The sequence below is a fragment of the Lethenteron reissneri genome, chromosome 53, assembly GCF_015708825.2.
Source record: "Lethenteron reissneri isolate LAM-NWPU_2019-01 chromosome 53, ASM1570882v1, whole genome shotgun sequence".
Classification (NCBI taxonomy): Eukaryota; Metazoa; Chordata; class Hyperoartia; order Petromyzontiformes; family Petromyzontidae; genus Lethenteron; species Lethenteron reissneri.
Genome location: NC_083831.1, coordinates 2,012,448 through 2,037,843, shown reverse-complemented (window position 1 = coordinate 2,037,843; position 25,396 = coordinate 2,012,448). Strand labels below are relative to the sequence as shown.

The 25,396-nt window shown below is 54.4% G+C and overlaps 1 protein-coding gene across 1 annotated transcript in view; it reads left to right on the top strand.

Annotated features, from left to right (window-relative positions):
• The window catches only part of LOC133356371 (ribosomal protein S6 kinase alpha-5-like), a 51,261-nt gene that overhangs the window by 8,276 nt on the left and 17,589 nt on the right, over positions 1-25,396 (top strand). The window contains 12 exon segments of the mRNA XM_061573853.1: positions 15,360-15,431; positions 15,887-16,098; positions 16,100-16,106; positions 16,807-16,922; positions 17,757-17,864; positions 19,520-19,603; positions 20,160-20,263; positions 21,139-21,289; positions 23,258-23,419; positions 24,156-24,281; positions 24,598-24,731; positions 24,917-25,010. Coding sequence (XP_061429837.1) covers positions 15,360-15,431; positions 15,887-16,098; positions 16,100-16,106; positions 16,807-16,922; positions 17,757-17,864; positions 19,520-19,603; positions 20,160-20,263; positions 21,139-21,289; positions 23,258-23,419; positions 24,156-24,281; positions 24,598-24,731; positions 24,917-25,010 — 1,370 coding nt within the window.

Here is a 25,396-nt window from a genome sequence, read left to right as displayed (position 1 = left end):
CGTTCTCCGCTATTCTCTGAAAAATCCCACCTGACAAAAGGGGATTTTTTCGGCCAGCGTGGTCTTTCAAAGGGCCTTAAAAGCCAACACCTGATAACAATGCAAAGAATGTTGCTACGATGCAATCGACACAATTGCAAATCACCTGGGGAGACTTGTGACCGGCTCGCTTTTCAATTGGATGGGATCGTAAACATTGCTTAAGCCGTTACCACGCGATGCTTATGCGTTGGGGAGCAGCTGAGCGGTTGCCATGGTTTGTATCCGCGGCCAAAGCCAGGGCTTACAACGAGCGCGGCCCGGCGGTAACGCGCGTTCGCCGCTCGCCGCAGAGTTTCGTGGCTGGAATCCGCCAGACGTCCCTTGCTTAATGCCGTGCTGGTATTGGACATACGAATACCACACACCGTCCGCTTCGCAGCGGCCGTTAAAGATCCCCAGACGTCGTTCGAAACGGGCAGGCCCATTGTGCGTCGCCGTCACGGCCCCATATTTGGTAAAAATTACGCCCACAAATTGCTCGGTTGGGATCACGCGTGCGTGGCAACGTCGCGCCCGTGCTGTCAAACTACCACGGACGGTGTCTGCGAAACGTCGTCTACTTGACAACCCCGTGCTAGAAGGATGGCGCGAATATCAAATGTACCAAGTTATTGGTATGGTTATTGAGCAGCCTCCTGTGATGCTGCCACACAGCAGGGCAGTGCGACGACTTTGGCGTGTGTTTCTCACATTTCACACGTGTCGGTCATCTTTTTTATTGTTCGTGAAAAAAAATTCCCAAATTTTAGACTTTTTAGGCAAAAAAAAATTATTTTACATATATTGAAATAGAACTCATTCTTGGCTTTGGCTGAACGTCACAGTATAAGAGCCCAGAGCGTAACCCCTCCACAGGCCGTGGCGGAGTAGCGCAGTTGGTAGCGCCCTCGCTTCCCATGCCAAAGGTCGCGGGATCGATCCCCGCGTCCTCCACAGGCGAATATATTTTTAAATCCTTTATATTAAGTTCGCTTGCTTGCTTAGGACCGTGCAAATCTTTCGCTCGTTTTTTAACCCACTTCCCGTGATCTAATCGAGCTGACATTTTCCACACAGACTCGTTGGGTGTGACAATTAATTTTTGTGAAAAAAAGAAAATGCCAATTTTTACACTGTTTAGGGAAAACAAATTAAATATTTAATTACCAATTGCTTAATGGTGGCAGACAATCATCTGACCCATAGGTGGCAGCCATCTCAAGCCAGAGGACGAGAGGACTCTAGCCGCCACGCATATAAAGGATTTATAGTGAAAAACTTAGTTTTTACGGGTTTACTTGTTTAATGATTAAAGCACGCGCCCGTTAGAGTGCACCACGAGACTCGTTTGGTCCAATCGCAACATTGAAATGGCACAATCGCGAAGGCACTGGGCCCGTGTTGGTAATCGTTGGTGTAATCTCGAAGTTTCCCTTCGCTCAGCCGATTACGGCTACGATGCTACAGTGTTAGGTTGTCGCGGCTGCGCCATGCAGCTTGCCGCTGCGCGGCATTCGGTTGCAATGGGAGCTTCTTCAGAAACTGAATTTTGGCAACGTGGAGCGAAACGTCGAACGTCGTGCCGAAGAAGCACACGGTGCAGCCTGCAGATGCAGCGGCGGGCAGCCGATTGTGGCCGTGATTGAGAGAAAATTCATTTGTCCACCTTCCTAGATGATGGAGAAATACTCGTAGAATGCCACGGTGGTGCCGGACGTATTCGGAACAAATGGCATTGTCATCCGCGCTGAGACGGAGGTGGTGCATTCACCACGCAGGCTGCTTTCACGACCAATATAACGATTTGCAATAGACTTTTGGGCTGGATTGCACGAGTAAAATGCGTGTTGTACACCGCCCCTCCTTTGCCCGACACAATGATCCGACCCAACAAAATCTATTCTGCATCGTGGTGCAGTCGGAGTCCTATTGGCATCAAACCATTGACTCGTCGCATAAATAATCCCACGCTCTGTAAAACCGGCGTGCAGCGTGACGCCCATGCACTCTGCCAGTCCTGTTTGTTACTCTTCAGTAACTGTGGTTCACCTGCTCGCTGAGCAGCCGCGTCGAGGAAGCGAGCGCCACGCTTGAGTGCACGGTTGACTTTGTCGGTTGTGTGTGTACCGCAACGCACCCCTCCCCCCGTCATGTTACTGCGACGAGGGGGGAAGCGCCTGCTCGCTTGGTCCGGTCCCCCCCTTATCGGATTGAGATCGGATTGGGGAAAATGGAAAAGTAATTGGGCGGAGGAGTTATTCCACAAAGCCACTCGCGGCTAAGTGAACTGCCGTACGATTTGCCGATGACGATGCACGGCGGCGATGGGAGCGCCGTGGATTAAGTGAGAGGATAAAAGCTAGGCCGTTTAATTTGCTCATTCCTTAACGGACGAGCAAGTGGAGTCTTCTCGCTCGGAGTTCTCACTTTCCACAGCACGGCACGAGTGTGGTCACTGTCAGTGTAGCGGGGCGGGGGTTGGCGGTGGTGTGGTTCTGTACAGGGCGCTGCTTGCGGAGGGCAAGGGGAAGCCGTGACGTTCTGCTGCTCCCGGCGGTTCGGTGCCGCTTGGCTTCACCGGCCTGCTCGTCGCCCTCGACCGGAACACAAATGTCGCGCATCGACTCCCCCATCGTATGGACGAAGAAGACGTGCGTTTGCCTACATGGTGCGCGAGAACCCTAGCTAGTCGCCCCTTTTTCGCCCCAGCGCGCGGGGCCCTCACGGTATGGGTGATTTTCCACTGGCTCTTGGCCAAGCCGAGCCAGAACCAAACCGTGAAACTGCGGCTTGCGAGTCCGACTCAGGGGGCCAAGCAGCAGGATTGCGTGCCGTATGGTGTGTCGGTCCGCGTGCGGCTTGTTTCGGCAGCGTGCGTATTTTTTGTTTCTGCGTTTTGAAAGCCAACAACCCAGGCACACACCTCCCGTTCCACGCCGGGCCGGCTTGGCAGGGCCCTGGCACGGCCCTGGTGTGGCTCGGTTGTGTGGTCGGAAAGTGGCAGGGTTCGTTTACATCGGCAGCGCCGCGTAATGGGGGGGAGGGTGTAGAGGATGCGGCCAGCGCATCGGTACACGACGAATGCGATGTCGCGGCACGCGTTGTCACGACGCACGCTCGTGTAGCCTGGCCCAAATACCCCTGGCTGCTTTAATGAAGCCCAAAAAGTACAGAGTGAGGCCGTCGACGTTTCACAGTGGCAGTCAATCACCGTGGCAACTTAAGACGCGTTTCACCCTCGCTCTGCGATCGTCAGTGCAGCGGAACTTTCGCTACCGTGCCGCCCCACGGCTGCGCCCGAACCCTTGCAGACAGCCTTGGTCCACGCGGCACCTGTGGACTGGGTCGCGAGCGGCGTGGCACTGGCCGCGTTGGTTTGTGGTGGACGCTCTTGTGTACGGCAGCTCCACGCACAATTCAGGCCGCAGATTGGCAGGGCTGTACTCCACTGATGAGTATTAAAGTTGGCGTAACCGATATGTCTGTTCTACTTATTATGATCTATTATTACTACGACTACGCTTGTTTACCCAGGAATTCCTCGCCGAGCCTCAATACTGTTTTTCAAGAGGGTCCTGCCAAGTTTTCGCAGAAGGGTGCGACGTTGATGCTGTGTGTGTGTATATTCCCAATTGAGAAAATCTGTGGGTATTTTTTTTGCCAATACCGGTGTGTTTCTTTTAAGCTCTGGGAGGAAACCGGAGAACCTTGAGGAAACCCATGCAGAACACGGGGAGAACATCAACTCCACTCTCTCACGCTCCCTCGCACAAGATGACTTGTATAGCCTGAACAGCCATTTGGGGCAAGTGCTGTTAGCGAGCACCCACGAAGGCCGGCACGGTGCACGAGGGGGTGGGTGGCCGGCAAATTGCCCAGCTGACTTTGTAACCCCAGTGGTGAAGTTTACACATCGCACCAGGTGCTCATATAAGACTGAATTGACCTAGGGGAGGTCCACGACCGGTTGAGCTAATTGTCATTAGTGTTGGTGGCTGTGAGCGAGAATTGATAGGGTTCATGGCGCAGCGCACTAACCGCTGCGTGACCGCTCCCCACAACACTCACTCGCTCTCGGCAGAACAGGCAGGATGGCTCCCTAGTCGAGCGTTGAACCCAGACCCTTCTTGCTGCTGGGCACGAGTGTCCGCTGTGCCACCCTTGTCTGCCCGCTTGGCTGCAACACGTAGATGCGCGAGTGAGTTTTGCCGGTTTCCAACATTTTGCTGTTGGTCGCTCGTGGGCGGGGGGGGGGGGGGAGAGGGTGACGGGGGATCACCGCTGGTGGCCAGGGCGCCGGTTCGCGCGCCTCGTTGCTGTGTGTGCACGAACGGCACGAAAGCGACGTCTCGGCCAATGAAGCTGACCTCCAGATATTCCTGCGAGACGAGGCGGACCGGCGAGTGCTGGTCACGGTGACCCACCCGGGTTGCTGTTTGGAAATTGACCGGGGCCGATGACCGCATTTATTTCCTGCTTCTGAAATAGCTGCGCACCAACTGAACGCATCCCCCCCCTCCCCCCCCGTTTGCGTTCGGCGTGGTACGTCGACCAAACTTGATGTCGTGAATCGTTTGAGGTGAGAGCTCCTGCTTTGCCTGGCTAAGGAACGGGGAATGCGTTTTCTGCTGCTGCTGCGTTCCACCGTGTTCGTGTCGACCAACCCCCGCTGCGAGATTGCAACTCCGTGCAACGCGTCACTACTTTTTTTGCACTTTACGATAAAGAAAAAAAATCAGGGTGACGTTCATCAAAGAGATGGAGCGATGCAATTTGCTGGTTTGGTTATTACATCGCGAGATCGTGGGAGGGGGGGGGGGAGGCTTTCATCTAGAAGTGAATTGACCATGGCTGACGACGACGACGATGACGGTGATGTTAATCTGTGAAGACACAAACCCAGTTACACGGATGAAATTGATTCTCACAAAGCTGCGAATGTTTGTGATCGCTCTGTCCTCGTGCACAGAAGCCTCTTCCCATGCGGCAGGCGGAGGAGGAGCAGGGTGCCAATGGGATCTCTGTTAAATCCAGCGGCTTTACTCCCGTGGGTGTAGCTCCGAACAGACACAGCGGTGCCAGCGCAGGCGGCCCTGCATTTGGTGTTGGGAAGCAGATTTTGTGAATCATCTCCACACATCTCCGCACATCTCTGTACATCTCCCACTCTCACGTGACCCACCGTGGCCACCGCTAGATCCCTTGCCGGCTGCACCTGCAAACGAGACCACGTCACCCCGGCACCTTGGTCCCTCCCTGGCTGGCTCCCGGTGCAAACCCGGAGCCGGTTTTAACCAGCGCTGCTGAATGGCTCCAGAACCAGGACATCCGTTGCAAAAAAAAAATTTGCTTATCTCTGCAACACGGCACACGAAGTGAGAAGATGCACATTTTCCCTCCTTAACGCGCTTCTCCGCTGCATGACCGTTGAGCGAGCGGCTCGCGATCGGAAGGTCACGAACCCTCATATGGGGGGTTGACTCTGGCCCATCGCCCCTCCAGGATCGACCGATCGAATGCCACGCTGTGGGGACAGCAATGGCGGTCGTCCTGTGGACGAACTCGCCCTCCGCCATGGGCATGAGGAACTTCCGCGGTCCCTGCAGGGGCCGTACGCGGGCGACGAGCAGCAGCGTGTGGCAGGAAGTCGCTTTGTTTCGTGAGCTTATCGCACTTGGAGGCGGTGGCGTAATTGGCGGTCAGCAGCTGCGACGCGTGCGCGACGACGCGGCGCGCCGAGATTGTGCAGACGGGTGGGGGACGGGGGACACGCGTGTGTGTGTGTGTCAGTGTGTGTCAGTGTGTGTCAGTGTGTGTCAGGGTGTGTCAGGGTGTGCACGTGTGTGTGTGTGCGCGGTAGTGTAGCGGTTAGTGCGCTGCGCTATGAACCCGGCGACCCGGGTTCGATTCCCGCTCACAGCCAACACCAGTGACGATTATCTGAACCGGTCCTGGGCCTCCCCTAGGTCGACTCAGCCTCAAATGAGCACCTGGTGCGGTGTTGGAAAACATCGCCACTGGAAAGACAAAGGTGGTCGGGCGTGCTTTTGGCCTTCATAGGTGCTCGGTAACAGCACTTGCCCAAACAGTCTCTTTAGACTATATGGGGAATCTTTGTCTTGTGTGTGTGTGTGCATGTGTGGCCGTGTGTCTACTTGGCCAGCTACTTGCGGAAAGAATGCAATTATTTTTAGAGCCATCAACTGTTAATTTAAGCGATTGGAGAGGGTGGGGGTCTTACCGGGCTGCCCTGTGTCGGTTTCCAAGTGCAGATTCACCGAGCGAGGCGTCGTGTCCCAGGCTCTGTCCAAGTACAGATTCGGGTCGACGGCTCGGGTGTGGCTGGCAGCAGCAGGGACGTTCTGTTCCGCCTGGCGGGCGTGCGCATGCTGCGTGTGGCCCCGGCACACGGTGTCCCTGTTAGAAATATAATGCATTCTGTAACGCTTTCCACGCACACTCCTACCTCTCCCCTCTCTTCTCACTCGACTCCCCTCCACGCACTCTCTCTTCCAGCAAACAATGCTTTCTGTCGATGCCCTCCAGTCAACCTTGGCTCAGTGGGGGGTAGGGGGGGGGTCACTCATTATCCTCAGCTGCCCCCATAGTCTAGAACTTCCTCCAGCCGTCCGTGCTGACGGCTCCCTGGCCCCTGTCCAGGGGTCACGACCTCATTTCTCTCGAGCCTCCTCTCAGCTGTTTTTGCCAAACCAAGTGTCAGTCGCCGAGCGGCGTGACTCGACCTTTCGCCAACCCTCTATGACCAGCGCGGAGAAGTACGGTCGAACGACCACCCGGCGCGGTGGGTGCGGGAAGCCCCCGTCATCTCTATCGGTGGATTAAATAATTTAAATTTGCTTATTTATCCAGGAGAGCCATACTGAGTCATAGGACTTACTTTCACTGGGATCCTGCTACTTTGGGTTTATTTTTTTATTTGGAAGATGTTTTCAGCCGACTAATGATGAGCGAGTCGTGTTTATTATACACGTGGGAGGGAAACTGCAGCGCCCGGAGCAAGAGCATGGCTTGCGCGAGGGGGCAACGCTCGATCCCCGTTGCAGATGGAGCCAGAAGGCAGAACATGGGGGCCCGCGGGTAGCGAGCTTCACAACATTTGTGTGCGAACCACCATCCCTCGCTGCCTCGACAGCGTTGGATCGCAGGCAGCCACGTTCCACCGCTGCCACCAGCCCAGATTGACATTTAATTGCGTAGCCATCGGCCTAGTTTGAGGGGGGGGGGGTCTCCAAGATATTGTGCATGTTCTTTTTTGGGGAAGCTGGTAAATGCGGCCGTGGTGGTGGAGCCAGCTGTTGGCGGGGGGGGGGGGTGGACAGGGTGGGGGGGGGTAACCTGTGTAGGGGGAGTGCACCGAGGTGAACTCGTGTGTGGTGGTGGTGGGGTGGGGACCAACACGGCATGAGCGGGAAAAATAACACGGCCCAGTGAGAACTAAACCTGAATAAGCAGATCCCAGGGGGAGATTGGTTTCGGCTTTTGAGTCCTGCGGTTCACGCCCGGAAACTGGCGTCGCAACACGAAACTGGCGGCACACTCGTACACACGCAGCGGCGCACACAGAGGCTACCCCCCACATGCCCCCCCCCCCCACAGCCCTTAATAGGCCACTAGTGCGGTTAGCGAGCACCTATGAAGCCCTGCACAGCACACGAGGAGGGTGGGTGGCCAACACCACGCCAGGCTGCCTTTGTCTCCCCGGTGCCGATGTTTCCACGCTGAAGCAGGCCATGTAAAATGTGGAACGCTCGCTGCTGGCAGGAAGTCACGGGACAGGACCCCCCCCCCCCCCCAGGTGTTATGGGATGACTGCCTGAGAGGACGAGCAAGATGCACCACCTGTTCTGCACGAGAGCGCACACATTGCATCACACGATGACCAGCACACATTGACACACCCACGCACGTTGACACACCCACACACAGGCATTACATCACGCAATAACACACACACTTACTCTGCAGCAAAGACAAAGATCCCCCTTGTAGCCTTGACAGACTGTTGGGGCAAGTGCTGTTAGTGAGTAGCACCTATGAAGGCCGGCACGGCACACGAGGGGGTGGGTGGCCAGCACCACGCCCGACCGCCTTTGTCTCCACCAGTGGCGATGTTTATACATTGCACCAGGTACTCATTTGAGGCTGAGGCGACCTAGGGGAGGCCCAGGACCGGTTCAGATAATCATCACCAGTATTGGTCGTGAGCGGGAATCGAATTCGGGTCGCTGGGTTTGTAGCGCAGCGCGCTAACCGCTACTACACTACCGCTCCCCACTCTACAGCACACGTGGACACACACGCACACACGTATTGCGTCACGCGGTTATTATTGTTTTATTAATTTCAACTCTCTCCCCACCACCATCATCGTTCGGGGGTCAATCCACTGCTTATGGCGCTTGTTTACCTAGGAAAGCTTCACCGAAGTCTGAAGACGCCGTTTTCAGGAGGGTCCTGCCAAGTGTTTTCTCAGTAGGGGGTGATGTTTACTGCTGTTTTGTTCAGCTTTCTGGATGTTGTTTGGCCAATTTATACGCATTCATTAATACCCCCCCCCCTTCGCATGTGAAGGGCTCGCAAGTGACGTCATCACAACTACCCCTCTATTTAAGGAACGAAACAAGAGGATATCTTCACAAATCTGGCTGTCGCCTGATGATGCTGGTTGTAATTACTGGAAAAACGTCACACCCGGATTGTGAATGTTGTAGATTTGCTCTGAAACAGACCGTTGTGCTGTACTGGTAACGAATTGTCATGTTCTGTTTCTTTGACAAACCTCACTAATTGGCTATGTAGGGTGATGGCGGGTATGGCGACACATTTATTTTTACGCGATCTAACCCCAAAATAAACGATATTGTGGTTGGCCTATACTGGTTGCATTGTATGGGTGTTTAGCTATGGAAGGAAACCAGCGAACCCGGAGTAAATCCATGTAGAACAGGCGGAGAACACACAAACTCCACACACTCACTCATTCACACTCTGCAGAACAGGGTGAGAACACACAAACTCCACACACTCGCTCATTCACACTCTGCAGAACAGGGTGAGAACACACAAACTCCACACACTCGCTCATTCACACTCTGCAGAACAGGGTGAGAACACACAAACTCCACACACTTGCTCATTCACACTCTGCAGAACAGGGTGAGAACACACAAACTCCACACACTCGCTCATTCACACTCTGCAGAACAGGGTGAGAACACACAAACTCCACACACTCGCTCATTCACACTCTGCAGAACAGGGTGAGAACACACAAACTCCACACACTCGCTCATTCACACTCTGCAGAACAGGATGAGAACACACAAACTCCACACACTCGCTCATTCACACTCTGCAGAACAGGGCGAGAACACACAAACTCCACACACTCGCTCATTCACACTCTGCAGAACAGGGCGAGAACGCACAAACTCCACGCAGGAAGGCGCCCGAGTCGGGACTCAAACCTATGCACAATGCCACACATACACACACGTGCTACATCACATCATACCAAGCTGGATGTACACACAACTTCAACAACAGCTGCTATTCGCAACTAAGTAGCGGTGACATCACCACATCGCATGTGCCAGCCTGGGTGCCCATCGAGGCTATCACGTTAAGTGTGGAAGGCTCGCTGCTGGCAGGAGGTCACAGGACAGATCCAGGTGCCATGGGTTGACTGACTTGGATGACTCGCAGAGGGCACCACCTGTGGTCCCCGCTGCCACCTTGATGTGTTTGAGCTGTCGGCGTGCACACGCACGCACGCGTGAGTAACTCCGGGAGACGCGCGTGCGTGCGCACGCAGTCAGTGTGAAGGCGGTGCGGTGCATCGCGCGTGGTGACGGGCACGTGCCGCACGCCTCCCGACGTGCCGATTGCGCCGTTTGGTCACGAGGACGCGACATGTCTCTTGCGCGCGTGTGGGGCCTGTGACCGCCGCAATTCTCGATTACCGCACGCCCGCGACAACAGGCTTCATTACATCATTCACTCCCTTGCTTCTCCGAACATCGAGTCCTTTAGTTGCTCGGTGGTGCGCACGAGTACGCGTTCGTGTGTTTTGTAATCATAAATACGTTCGCCCCGCTTGTCAGTTCGGGGCTCGACTCCGGCGGGCTGCCCTGGTTAATGCTGCGGTGCATGTTCACTGCGGCGTACCGCGCGCTGTCTGCTTGGCACACCGGTTTCACGTTAAATCCGTGGTTGCCGTCGTTCCGAGACGAGCAGGCCATTGTGTTAATTCTAGATTTGAAGCTTTCGTGACTGCAAGGATTCATATTCTTAGGTTTTTTTCGGTAAAGTCACGTAGGTAAAAATTTAAATTAATAGAAGTAAAATAAAAATAAAAATCACGACGTTTCGGAGGCAACACAAGCTTCCGTCTTCAGGTGGAACAGTCACAGCACGATAGCTGTATCGAAAAAACCTAAGAATATAGGCCATTGTGTTCCATAGACGCGGTCCAAGTTCTCCAACCGACATTGGGAAATTAAAAGCTCGTTTGGGAAACGCAGCTATCGTCGCCCCCGCCCCCCCCCCCCCCCCCCCGACTGCAAAAACCTAGCAGGACCCTCCTGAAGAAACAGCCTTGAGACTCAGGGTGGCTGTTGTTACATCCAGGGTGTGTGGCAGGGCAAGTTGCCCTGGTCACGGCCTTGCACTTTCTGTCACAGCAAGAGGTCCCTGCTTTGACAGAAGTGACTGAGCTTGCTAAGTTTAGAAACCCAGGCTGCTGCCAAGTTAAATATATCCCCCCTGCAGTGCCCGATCAGTGCAGATAAGATGCTTGCAGCAGTGATAGATAAATATTGTTTGCACTCTGGGTGCTTCAGCCTATTTTTGGTGTTTATTATTTGAATTATATTATTAATATCATCAATATGATGATTATATTGTTGACTTAAAGCTTTTGTGACTGCAGGAATTCATATTCTTTGGGTCTTTCGGTAAAGTCGCGTAGATTCAATCGCAACGCAATCACCTGATGACGATTGCTTGCGTTGCGATCGAAACGTCGTGATATTTTTATTTCTATCTAAATGACTTTACCGAAAGAATATTATTATATTGTTATTGTCAATAGTTTAAATTTATCTTCTTGGTTCTTTCGGTAAAGTCACGTAGAATGGAAATAATAAAATAATAAAAATAAAACAATAAAATATGTTTTATTTTTATTATTTATAATAAAACATGATAAAATATGTTTTATTTTTATTATTTTATTATTTCCATTCTACGTGACTTTACCGAAAGAACCAAGAAGATGAATCCCTGCAGTCACGAAAGCTTTAAATCGAAGTTTAAATTTAGTTTACTTTATTTGCCTTTTGACATTTGTCGCAAGAGTGGTGTCGTGCTGCCCCCCCAAGTTGTCGCCTGACATCGCGACGGTTCTTGCTCTAACGACCTCGTGGAATCAGGAGTGGCTTGGCTTGCACCACGATTGGCACTCGGGCCCTGATGACCACCACTCTCCCATCGCCTGTGCAGCTATCCCTGAGCAGCGCCGCCCTTGGCTGGCTTGCTCTGCCAGGCCAACGGCAACGTGTTTACATTTTAATTAAACCGCTCCTTCGCTCAACACTGCCCGGCGTAATCACCGCTCTTTGGGAATTGTGAACCCAGCATTCTTCTCTATTTACTTTTCAAGCTTTTTCAGTGACTCGTAAAAGTAGAATTTTTACCGTGTGCCATTGTAGAGAATTCATAATCGTCATCAGCCACGATCAAGACCCTTGTTCATCTTGTGTATGGCTCCGTTAAGTTGAGTAGAGAATTTAACGGCGTGTTCGCGAGCCAAGTACATTTCGGGTAAATTCCTCCGTTGAAAGATCTCGCAGGGGGGACATTGAGTGAGGATGTGAACCCCTTGGCTGCTCGGCCTGTGGAACGAAAACGTAACTTTTTTTAACTTTACGTGGGCGCACTGACTCATGCGCGTTAGATCATCGCCATTTCCGTAGCTGTTTAATTCTCACTTCCTGGTTCAGCAACCTGAAGATGCTCGACGCGGTTTAGGGCGAAACGCCCCCGTGTACCTGATTGCTAATAATTCCATTGTGAAGAATCGCCCTCGGACTCACCGGCGAGGGAGCTCGAAACGACAACAATCTGCGTGACCCCGGGAATTGCCAATTGTGCATCACCGGTGGGGGGGGACGCAGAAAAACAAACGACGCGGTGCGCACGTGAACATTGAATTCGTTTGGACCGCGTCAAGCGGCGGAGGGCTCTCGTGACGAAAAGTTTGGCCGGAGTGATTACGTGGCACGAAATTGTTGCAATAGTTCTTTATAGGTCTACACCTGAGGCAGCTTAGAATAGTGCTGTAATAACAAAGCAGTCTTCACAGAACCCGGTTGATGGATTAACGCCGCACGCAAATATGCGCCGTGTGCCCCCCCCCCCCCCCCCCCCCCGTGTTGCCTGAGCCGAGGCCGGCGTTCTCAGTCCGGGGTTGACGAAGTCCAGATCCCCGCAGTAATGGCCCCCGTGATTGCATTGGCAAGTGCGGGCGTGCATTCGCTGGTACTTTACTCCTGGGGCGGGGAGCGGCGGCGCAACGCTTGGCGCACCGTGCTGCGGACCCAGCGGCCTGCGTTGGATTCTCAGCCACGGCTAACGTCGGTGATACCTGAACCCGGGTCGTGGTTGCGCCCTCGCCACTTTTCGCCAACTCGTATCGACGAGCGTGGTGAAGTATTGACAAACAACTCTCAATCGCCTCACAGACTCGGTGTATTTGCTACAGCGCTATGGGAGTTGGAGACTCATGAAACCGGCCAGTGGCTCAGCGGCTCAGTCGGAAGGGCGCGAGTTAAAATCCTGGTCGAGGGTTGACTCGGCCCATCATCCTTCCGTGGGCTGGTAAAATAGGTACCATTTTGCGGGGAAGTCAATGGTGGTTGTCCTGTGAATACACTAGCCCATGCCGTAGGAATGAGGAATTTCCACCACTGGGCTCTGCGGGGCAATAAACAGAAGATGAGCACTCGTGCCTCAATGTGGCTCATTTGAGCAGCAGGGAATCACTCTAACACTTGGATACATCTTAACGCTCGATACAAAACGATTACAAAACACTACACTGCAAGGCGGTGCCGCGGATTTACATAGCTCGGAAAAGCGACCGCATCTCGCGGCGCTGTCCAGTAGCACCGTGCGTCTTTGGTTTGTCGAGAGAGAGAGGCGGTCATGGGTCATAGGCAGAGAGGAAGGTCTTGAGCCTGGACGTGAAGCGGGGCAGGGAGCCATGGACGACGGGGTGGGGGGGGGAAGGACTAACACGATAGGGCATTTAATTACGCACACAAATGGGTGTTCTCACATGATCGCGCATGTCGTGCCGTCGTTACATTGTGGGGCCGAATCTGTTGCAGTGCGGGCAAGAAGAGCCGAGTAAATCGATAGGCACGTGGCGATTCTCTCCCGTTATTGATCCGTGGCGAGGGTTGAAAGCGGCCGGACTCCATGGCGACGCGCTGAGGGAAGCCGCCCCCTCTCCTCTCGAGTGTTCTCATCAAAGCGTGGCGGTGGCTCGTTCGAGTCTGGCCCCGAGGGGGAAGTGGCGACCGTACCTCCACTGGTGCGTGCGTGTGTGTGTGGGTCTTATTATTTAATGAATTGGTTTACTTGGTGTTGAAAAGCAGCGAAATCAAGGACCTGCCTCCCCCCTCCCCACCCCCGTCACGTTTTGTAAATGGTTCACAAACATCGCAAGCAGTTTAACATGTAGGGTTTCGCGACCAATATTATGCATAAGAGGGTTTGTTTGGGTTGGATCGCGTAAATATAAATGTGTCGTTGAACCCACCATCTCCCGACACTGCCAATTAGTACGTTTTGTCATTTAAACAAAACGTGGCAATTCGTTACCAGTACAGCACATCGGTTGTGTGCTGGAGTGCAAACCGACAACATTTAAAATTCGAGTAGTGTGATGTTTCGCCGGTAATTACAACCAGCATCATCAGGCAGACAGCCAGAGCCATGGAGAAATCCTCCTCCTGCTGCCATTTTAATTAGGAATTTACACGTACATTTACGCAACAATTTGCACGCACGTTTACACAACAATTTGCACGTACGTTGACACAACAATTTGCACGCACGTTTACACAACAATTTGCACTTACGTTGACAACAATTTGCACGCACGTTTACACAACAATTTGCACTTACGTTGACAACAATTTGCACACACGTTTACACAACAATTTGCACTTACGTTGACAACAATTTGCACACACGTTTACACAGCGGTGGAATTGTGAATATCGAAGGCGGCGCAGTTTGTGTGCAGGATGGGGGTGGGGGAATGTGAACAGAATTCTTCAGGGCTCTTGGCCTCGTGCACAGACACCGGCCTGGGGGTGGTGATCGTGAAGCTGTCGTCGTCGTTGTGGCACTAAGGGATCGCACCGGTCGCGCCGTGGGGGCTCGATGGGCTCACGACGGAAGCTCGCCGTGGCCGGACGCAGCGACCTCGCGCTGCCGTGGGCATCGTCGCTCACCGTTGTCAAGTAACGGCGCTCGTGGTGGGCTGTGTCGGACGCGCGCACGTGTACGAGTGTGTTGACGTGGTCACCGTTTCTTTGTCAAATGCAAAATTGCGTAAAGGCACGTCGGTCCGCGGGACTCTTTTTTTTTTTGTCTCGCACGTTTGCACAGATCTGCCGCCGTAGTTTTCTCTTCTGCGCGCGCGGAGATTCTCCGAGCTAGGTAGACTGAGTGCGGTCGGTGGCACGTGGCTAGGAGTAGCCGCAGCCGTTGTGAGAGGGAAACTGGTTTCGCAACATCTGCCACAGTTTGGCGTCTTTGCTCATAAAAAAAACTATAAAATGTCCAATTCACTGCCAGCCGCGGTCTTGCGGCACTCACGGCTCGTCGCCCTCCGTGTTCGGTATTTATGCGCGTGCGTGCGTCAGTGTGTGTGTACGTATGGGGACCAGCGTTGCAATGGTCAGCGCGCACTGTGCTACGAACCCGGCCATCCAGAGTTTTATTTTCGCTCGCGACCAATAACGGTGACGAATATTTTAACCGGTCCTGGGCCTCCCCTAGGTCGATTGCCTCAAATGAGTACCTGGTGCGGTGTGTAAACATCGCCACATAGGAGACAAAGGTTGCCGGGCGTGGTGCTGGCCACCCAGCCTCCCGTGTGCCGTGACAGCCTTCATAGGCCCTCCTCACTAACAGCACTTGCCTCAACAGTCTGTGAAGGCTACACAGGGAATCCTTTGCCTTTTGTGTGTATGCTCAGGGTCTGTCACATTTACCAACACGGACTGCTCTTCTGTTCACAGCCAACCTCACTGGGTACGCGGAGCGCGTGGGAATGGAGAACTTTGAACTCTTGAAAGTGCTCGGCACCGGCGGTGAGTCCTTCCCACCCACCCCCACCCCTCCCCTTCCTCCACCGCGTCATCGACGCGTTTGTTTCGGGAGCGAAATAAACCGGCTCTCCGGGCCAAACCCTTCTCGGTTCGGTCTTAGGCCTCGTCGCTGGCGACGGGGCCATGTGTGACGTTGCAGCTTCGCCGGCATCACCGGGGGCTGCGTCCTCTGCACAGCCGATTGTGCCGGTGTTTGTGGCGTTCCCACCGCTGGCTCTGCAGGGTTGTATAACAGGAGACGAGCGCACAGGTACCTCACGTGCGGCTCTTTCGAGCAGCGGGAAGCGGCGACCGTCGTTCCGCGGGAGCGTGGGACGAGCGGCGCTCTCGAGGGCGGCTCCCGCGACAAACCCCGCGCTGCGCCGTGTGGCGGGGTTCAATGCTTACCCGCGACGTCCTCCCCCCCCCTGCCACCCACCCCCCCGCCCCGTATCCAGCCTACGGGAAGGTGTTCCTGGTGCGCAAGGTGAGCGGGCACGACGCGGGGAAGCTGTACGCCATGAAGGTGCTCAAAAAGGCCACCATCGTGCAGAAGGCCAAGACGGCCGAACACACGCGCACCGAGCGGCAGGTGCTGGAGCACATCCGCCAGTCGCCCTTCCTCGTCACGCTGCACTACGCCTTCCAGACGGACACCAAGCTGCACCTGCATCCTGGGTGAGCGCGCCGAACCCGCGTGGCAGCACGCAGGACAAAGACCAACAAAGCTCCCCCCTCTCCCCACACCGTGTGTGTCGCCTTCAGCGAGCAGCTCTCGAGGCAGGCACGGCACACCAGCAGGGTGAGGTTGGCCAACAAGCACGCCTGGCTGCCTTTGTCCCCCTGGTGCCGATGTTTACACGGCGCACCAGGGGGACTCGGCTTGTGGGGGAGGTCCAGGACCGCTTCGTATTTTCGCCACTGATATTGGAAGTGAGCGGGCATCGAACTTGGGGGTTTGCAGCGCAGTGCATTGACCACTCCGCCACCGCTCCGCACCATTCTCCAGAACTCGCACGCATGCGCACACCTGCAAACTGGAGTCCATCCTGTCTAGGCTTTTCCCCCACTCCTCCCTCCACACTCCCCCCACTCCTCCCTCCACACTCCCCCACTCTCTCGCATCCTTACACAACCTTAGAAATAACATTCCGTTTATGGGCGTCCGCTCCTGTCGGAACTGATTACTCGGTCAGAATTCAATAGCCCAGACAGCAGCCTTTTTGGCCCAATATTCATCCCAACTTCCGAACGTCCCATTCACAGACCGTGTATTTTTTCCCCGAGAGATGCTCGATTTGGGCGACCTCCGCCAGCGGCGTTGCTCCGTGCGGCCGCGGAGACTCGTCCCTGACGCACGTTTTGCACACCCGCGCAGACTACGTGAACGGTGGGGAGATGTTCACCCACCTGTATCAGCGGGAGCACTTCACCGAGGACGAGGTTCGCGTCTACATCGGCGAGATCGTGCTGGCGCTGGAGCACCTGCACAAGGTAAACCCGCGAGCGCGCCTGGGGAACCGTTCCGAAATGTCGGGGGCGCCGAGCCGGCAACCGCGGAGACCCTGGGTTCGAACCCAGGTGACCGGCCGCTGCCCGTGACTCAACCACGCTCTCGAGTCTCTATGCGTCTCTATATTTCTGTGCGTCTCCATGAGTCTGTATGGGTTTACTATACAATGGTTCCATGGTTTAGGTTGCATGGCAACATTGGCACTGGTGTGGCTTGTCTTTCATATTTCTCAGTGTCTCTATATCTCTGTGCGTCTTCATGAGTCTGTATGGGTTTACTATACAATGGTTCCATGGTTTAGGTTGCATGGCTACAGTCGCACACCCGCTGTTGACGGAGATGTGTAGCGAGCACCCTCTGCTGGCGTGCTTCCCCTGCACCCCCTCCCCTCCCCGCCGCAGCCTAAAGCACCTGCTTCAATGCGCGGTGTTCGACTCTCCAGCACAATCATCGAGACTCGACTCTGCATCATCAGCTGCTAAGATGATGGGGGGGGGGGGGGGGGCAGAGGTCGCAAACGAGTTTTGATTCCTTACCCGTACCAGGCCGCATCAGGGTCGCAAGCGGGCACCCGTACCCGGCCGGGTAGGGTACGGGTACCCGTACCCGTACCCGATACCCGGCTGGGTACCCGTACCCGATACCCGGGTAGCCGGGTAGGGTACGGGTATCGGGTACCCGTACCCTACCCTGCGACCTCTGGGGGGGGGGTGCCATACGGCGGGTGATGTGGCCCCGGTGTCGGAGTGCGCTCTCTGATGGCCGTTTATCCAGGTTTACCGCCAGGGTGACTCTGCCCCTCTCTCCCGCTTCAGCTGGGAATCATTTACCGGGACATCAAGCTGGAGAATATCCTCCTGGACTGCGAAGGCCACATCGTGCTCACGGACTTTGGGCTCAGCAAAGAGTTTGTAATAGAGGAGGTATGTGCCTCTGTGTATGTGTGTGTGGCGCTGTGTGTGTGGCGCTGTGTGTGTGTGTGTGGCTCTGTGTGTGTGTGTGGCTCTGTGTGTGTGTGTGTGGCTCTGTGTGTGTGTGTGTGGCTCTGTGTGTGTGTGTGGCTCTGTGTGTGTGTGGCTCTGTGTGTGTGTTGCTTTGTGTGCGTGTGTGGTTCTATGTGTGTGTATGGCTCTGTGTGTGTGTGTGTGGCTGTGTGTGTGGCTGTGTGTGTGTGGCTGTGTGTGTGTGGCTCTGTGTGTGTGTTGCTTTGTGTGCGTGTGTGGTTCTATGTGTGTGTGTGGCTCTGTGTGTGTATGGCTCTGTGTGTGTGTGTGGCTGTGTGTGTGTGGCTGTGTGTGTGTGGCTCTGTGTGTGTGTGTGTGGCTCTGTGTGTGTATGGCTCTGTGTGTGTGGCTGTGTGTGTCTCTGTGTGTCTGTGTGTGTGTGGCTCTGTGTGTGTGTGTGTGTGGCTCTGTGTGTGTGTGGCTCTGTGTGTGTGTGGCTCTGTGTGCGTGTGTGTTTAGCTCTGTGTGTGGCCCTGTATGTGTGTGTTGTGGGGAGCGGTGGTGTAGTCGCGGTTAACATGCTGCGCTATGAACCACGGTGACCTGACCAACATCATTGACGATTATCTGAACCGGTCCTGATCCTCCCTTAGGTCTACTCAGCCTTAAACGAGTACGTGGTGCAGTATGTAAATATCACCACTAGGGAGACAAATGTGGCCAGGCATGGTGCTAGTCACACCACGCTGTCTTGTGCCCTGCCGACCTTCATAGGTACTCGCTATCAACACTTGCTTCGGCAGCCTGTGTAGGCTATATGGGTGATCTTTGTCTTGGTTTGTGTATGCATTTGTAGGGTAGTGGTTCACACACCGGAGCGATACACAGTACAACTGCGAAAATACGCTCCCATGTATTCAAAATCAGAATATTGATTCATTCTGGAGGAATCCGATGAGCTCTCGAGCTCTTTTTAACAGATGTCCAGTCGGGGCACGGGGTAAGAACGTTACAACATCAAACGACACAACAACACGATAGGAGTGCAAAGTACAAGACAGGTAAACAAATCTCCCAAAGACAAACAAATACAACAACTAAACCATGCCCATCCTACCAGGCAAAGCCTACTGAGGCATTAACTTATTGTTCAGAAGCGACCTGGCCACAAATGAATGCTCAGCAAAATTGGCTCATCGTTTGGACATTTATAGCAGCAAAATAATCTAAAAAGTCTAAACTACGGTGTTTTCTGTCAGTGCTGTACATACGCGTAGAATAATGCTTCAGAGTTGCGAAATGACTACAAATTCCAACACAGATGACTCATTTGGGATCGCTCACAGCGGCAACTATCACCCCATGCCGGCAGACTAATGCTTTCTAGTAGACCCAGGTGCCGAATCACCTTGTGCTGCTAAAGGGGCAGCTGTAAGCAGAGGGTGTGCCTCTTTTCTAATGTGTTAAGATGCGATGAAAGTTGCTTTTCGTGTGTGTGAAGCCTTTGAGAACACTACACCTCCCCCCTCCCTGGCGGGGTGAGTGCGGCCTCTGTCGCACACCCTGCTCATTCTCAGTGTTATTCTTTTGTGTGAAACGATCCTCCCCTCTCCGTGCGCGTGCCGTGCGTCCAGAACGAGCGGGCCTATTCCTTCTGCGGGACGATAGAATACATGGCACCGGAGATCGTGAAGGGAGGGAATGCGGGGCACAATAAGGTTCGTCTCCACGCCGGCAAATTTAAGCCGCTGTACACACTGCACACACCTGATGGTTGGTAGTAGTTGAAAGTTGTACCTTGAGGGATCGTGAACGATGGCGTTGAGACGGACTCAACTATGGGAACGCCACTGTGCCCTGTACAATTTTCACAGGCTGTAGACACACTGTACTCTTTGGTTCTTTCGGTACAGTCACGTAGGTATAAAATATCAAATAAATTAAATCACGACGTTTCGATTGCAACACAAGCAATCATCATCAGGTGTGAAAACTACAGCACAACTACAGCTAAAACATTTCTTGCTGTAGTTTTCACACCTAATGATGATTGCTTGTGTTGCAATCGAAACGTCGTGATTTAATTTATTTTATATTTTATACCCACGTGACTTTACCGAAAGAACCAAAGAGTATGGATCCCTGCAGTCATGAAAACTTCAAATCTAGAATGTAGACGCACTGCCCTATGGGAATGTTGCTGTGTCCTGTATGATTGTGCCAGGCTGTAGACACAATGCCCTTTGGGAATGGTGCTGTGTGCGATTGTGCCAGGCTGTGGACTGGTGGAGCCTGGGTGTGCTCATGTACGAGTTTCTGACGGGCGCCTCCCCATTCACGGTCGAGGGAGAAAAGAACAACCAGTCGGAGATCTCCAAGTGAGTGCCTCTCGTGCCGGGCGGCTCCACACCAATCGCTCCCCGGAAGTGGCGCGACGTACATCGGGGCCTGCAACGGCTTTCGCGTCGCCAGCGTGCGTGCGGTGACATCGTCTGGCCCTGCCCCCTTACCGCAGAGCCCCGCCCCTCGCCCTATTGCCTCCACCCCCTTCCCACCCGCGTCAGGATCGTGACGACTGCGTAGCGGGCTCGCAAACAACAAATGCTGCGCGTGACGAAACGCGTCGCCGCGAATCGCTCCGAGCGGAAATCGTAACCGGTTGAGCGGCCGGTTGCTGGGACGTCCGCATGCAAGCCACTCTGTTGCATTGCAACCAAGTTGCATGCAACCGATCGTTCAGGTGTGCACCTGGCTCAACAATACAACAGACGACTGTGGATTTGACCGCGCTTCAAGACTGTCTACAGAAGCGCGTGTTCACTTCGTGGAGAGGCGATCAGAGGCGGGGGAAACAAAGAGTTGAGCCTGGATTTGAACAGGGGTCAGGGAGTCAACAGCACGGACGGCTGGGCTGAGGGGAGTTCCAAATTTGGGCGCAGCAGAGGAGAATGCATGACCTCCCATTGAGCAAAGGCTGCTGGAGCGGAGAGTGAGTGGAGGAGAGTAGAGTGAGGCAGAGAGAGAGGTCCTGGCACAAGCAAAGTGACGGTAGGAAACGTGTGGCCGACTTCACCTTGTAGTGCGAGCGTCCACCCCCCTGCTGCTCCACACGGACCTAGAGCCACAGCACCCGACGGAGTTCTGCTCGTCCTGCTGACTTCCTCTCCCGTGCTCCCCCTCGCTCCCCCGCTCCCTCCCTCCTCCGCTCCCTCCTTCTCTCCCGCTCCCCCTCCTCGTGACCGCGTTTGCGCAGGAGGATTCTCCGGAGCGACCCGCCCTTCCCGGGTGACATTCGCAACCCGGTGCGTGACCTCATCCAGAAGCTCCTGGTCAAGGACCCCAAGAGGCGTCTGGGCTCCGGCCCCGCCGGGGCGGACGAGATCAAGAACCACGCCTTCTTCAAGGTTCGTTTGCAGCATCCGTGTCACTAATGCAGTGGTCAGGCTCGCACAGAGGAGCCTTGAAAGAACTCCGCCACGTACCTCGATGACACTGCGGCCCCCAAGAGATGTGTGGTGTGTGTGTGTGGGGAGCCGTCGTGTCGTTGTGGTTAGCGCACCGCTCCTCCGAACCCGGCGACCCGGGCTCGATTTCCCGTTCACGGCCAACATCAGTGACGATTATATGAACCGGTCCTGGGCCTCCCCTAGGTCAACTCAGCCCCAAATGAGTACCTGGTGTGGTCTGTAAACATCGCCACTGGGGAGACAAAGGTGGCTGGGCGTGGTGTTGGCCACCCATGCCGGCCTTCATAGGTGCGGCTCGCTAACAGCACTTGCCCCAACAGTCTGAGAAAGCTATACAGGGGGGGATCTTTGTCTTTGTAATTGTTATAGCCATACCTGTCAGCCCATAAGGTTTACCTGTATTCTTATACAGTGGTACCCCGGAGATCGAACTTAATTCGTTCCAGAAGGACATTCGAACACCGATTTGTTCGAACACCGAATTAATTTTACCCATAATAATTAATGTAAATGACATTAATTGGTTCCAGACACAAGAAATCTCTCATTATAAAGCATTTTTACACGAAGTTTACAGTAATTACATGCATACAATCATACAATAACACAAGAAACACAATAAATAAATGGAATAAATGAAATAAACGAACATTGAACTTCACTTTACCTGTAGTAAGGAGAGCTGATGGCTTGAGTGGAAGGTGGTGAGGAGGAGGAGGTGTTATTGTTTGCAAGGGGAGTCCCCTTCCATAATTACATCGGGTAACTGCCCTTCTGGGGTTCTTTCTCTTTTGTGCCTCTTTTCTGCCACTAACTGTGAGTCACTTGACTAAAAACGTATCTAAAGAGGTTTGTTTCTGCCTCTCATACGGTAAAATATTTGTCTGGGAAAGCGTCATGCACGCTGGACATACGCGTCTCAGCCGTACAGGTTATTTCAAGTCGCGATGCCAGTTCGACCTCCAAATTTCGTTCGGTTTTCGGGGCAAAAAATGTTCGGAAATATCGTTCGAACACTGATTTGTTCGAGTTCTGGTGCGTTCGATCTCCGAGGTTCTACTGTACAGGGAAAGTGAGTTTTCAGGTCCATACTACGTACAGCCATTTCAATACGGGCCGCATGTTTTTTGTCTGTGTTTATCTTTCTCCCTTGTGATGGGACTTTGTGGGATGAACATTGTGATTTATAAGGGCACGGGGTGACCAGTAAGGTCTGAATTGGTCTGTAATAAGGTAGGCACTGGTAAGGGGTTGATAGGTATGTATAGCAGGCGACTCGTCGGGGCAATGGCTTTTTTACGGTCGAGAGATTCGCCGGATCGGCGTTTCCGACCTCCGAGTCACCTGGCCGCCACCCATGTGTGGGTCTGCAACGGTGAACCCTCTCGGAGCCGGCGCCGCCCGTTCCTGTGACTTCGCGACGACAACCTCCTCCTGTGGCCGATGCCGAGATCGTGTCACGTGACCGAGCGCAGGTTTTGTTTACGGCCACCCAGTGGCAACATCTGGAAATAAAGTTATTGCACACAAGGGACTAGGGCACTGGCCGCATTCTTACCAACACATAAAACGTGAGCAGGTTCACAGAACTAATTTAAAAAGTTGCTGGCTTCAGGTAAAACTAGCGTGGCTGTGAAAGGATTCAGTGTGGTGCAGTGTGTGGTTCAGTCGCAGTCTCACTGAGTTGCAATCCCAGTTGAGTCACCGTCCCCGCTGAGTCCTGGTCTCAGATGAGTCGCAGTCCCTCTGGGTCTCTATCCCCGTTGAGTCCCGGCCCCATCCGAGTCGCCGTTGAGTTGCCGTCCCCGCTGAATCGCCGTCCCTGCTGAGTCGTGGTCCCGCAGAGTCTCCGTTCCCGCCGAGTCGCAGTCCCACGTCTCCCCTGTGTGTGTGTGCGCTCCCCAGTCTCTCAGCTGGGACGATCTTGCGGCTAAGAAGGTGGAGGCTCCGTTCAAGCCGGTGATCCGCGACGAGCTCGACGTCAGCAACTTTGCGGAGGAGTTCACGGACATGGACCCCACGTACTCCCCCGCGGCGCTGCCCCACAACTCGGACCGGATCTTCAAGGTTCGTGCCAGTGCATGGTGGCGCGGGACTGCTGGTGCTATCCAACCCGAGTTACTATCGATGCTTTGACGCTTGCCTTGCCTTTGTGCTGTTCGCCTTTTGGCGTCGTTCTGGTCCGACACTTGTGAGACGAGGCCGTCAAAGAAGGCCGTCTCTGGTGTAGGCCGATCGGTTTCAAAGACGATGAATATATTATCAGAGCGTGTTTGTTTTGCGTGTTTTGCCGCAAGTGTTTGAACACCTTAAGACTTCTTTTATCTCCAGAAGGGGGGTAAAGCCTATTCTTACTTTTTTTCATCCGCGGTTGCGTGTTCACCCGCTCGTTGTGGAGGTTCGCGGTGCGAATCGCGCCGGCCACCCTGGTTATTCCTGCCGCGGGTGTATTAGCCATCTTGGTACTGCGCGCTGTCCGCTCCGCAGTGGACGCTCAAGAATCCCGCGACGTCATTTGAAACGGCCCAGGGTTTACCCAAGTTTGAAACATGCCCGCCCCGCACATTACTCCGTTGTGATTTACTTAAGTCATCTCCCCCTGCTGTGAAAGCTTAGGGAGGACCCTCCCGAAAAAGAGTCTTCAGACTCGGTGAGGCTTTCCTCAGTAAACGAGCGCAGTAGCAGCAGCAGTAGCAGCAGTAGGTGCTGGCTACATGACCCACTCGGTGCGCCGCCGTGCCGGCCTATCACGGGCGCTGACTAACAGCACTTGCCCCAACGGGGCCTGTGTATGTCATGTCAGGGCTACTCGTTCGTGGCTCCGTCGATCCTGTTCAAGCGGAACGCCGTCACCACCGATCCCCTGGAGCTGCAGTCGGGCTCCGAGAGGCCGGCCACCACCGCGGTGGCTCGCAGCGCCATGATGAAGGTGGGTGAGGTGACGCGTTGTTGTTATTTGTGTCCAGCTTAGCGTCACCACAGTAACAACACTATCGCACCGTGAGGGTCGCCGTGCGTGTGGGTCGCCATGCACATGGGTTGCCGTTCGGGTCGCCGTGCGTGTGTTGCTATTTGTGTCACCCTGCGTGCGTGTCGCCGTGCGTGTGGGTCGCCGTGCGTGTGTGTTGCCGTTTGTGTCACCCTGCGTGCGTGTCGCCGTGCACATGGGTCGCCGTGCGGGTCGCCGCGCGTGTGGACCGGGCTGTATTAGTCCACGTGTCATCGTTGCTGCGGGTGCGTTGCAGGATTCGCCGTTCTTCCAGCACTACGAGATGGACATGAAGGAGCCGCCCCTCGGGGAGGGCAGCTTCTCCATCTGCCGGCGCTGCAAGCACAAGAAGACGGGCCAGGAGCACGCCGTCAAGATCGTGAGCAAACGGTAACTAGGCCTACGCTAGGCGCTGATCTACGCGCGCCCGTTTCTCGTTTTAACGGCGTGTCGTCCATTGCGGCTACATATTTATATTTTTGCCGGGTGGCGCTAGTTGGTGAAACCCCCGTGAATGGTTGCGGGGTTGCGGCGTGTGTGTTCGGTGCTGAGCGGACGCGTGTTGTTGCCGGCAGCATGGAGGCCAACACGCAGAGGGAGATCGCTGCCCTCAAGCTGTGCCACGCGCACCCCAACATCGTCAACATCATCGACGTGTACCACGACACGGTACGGACGCGCGCTCGCTCGGCATCGCGGATTATTACATTTTATCGGTATATACGTTGGGAGATTCCACACAAGCGGCGACAAAATTACGCGACTGCATCTCGCAGTCGCCGCGCAACCCACGACACGCAGAGGCTTGTTCACAGGTCACGATGTTTTCAGCCGAATGATGAGTGTACAATGTGGTGAGAAGCCAGAGCACCTGGCAAGAAACCCACACATGTCAGCGAAGGGGGCAACGCTCTATCCTGTACAGTAACGACAGGTGATATGAGTCCACTTTATTTTGCTGTACCGCCTTTTCCTGGCTGAGCCGGGGTGTATGACTCCTCCCCGACACCCACATGGGAGGAGTCTCATAACATCTGTGTGCGATCCACCAACCC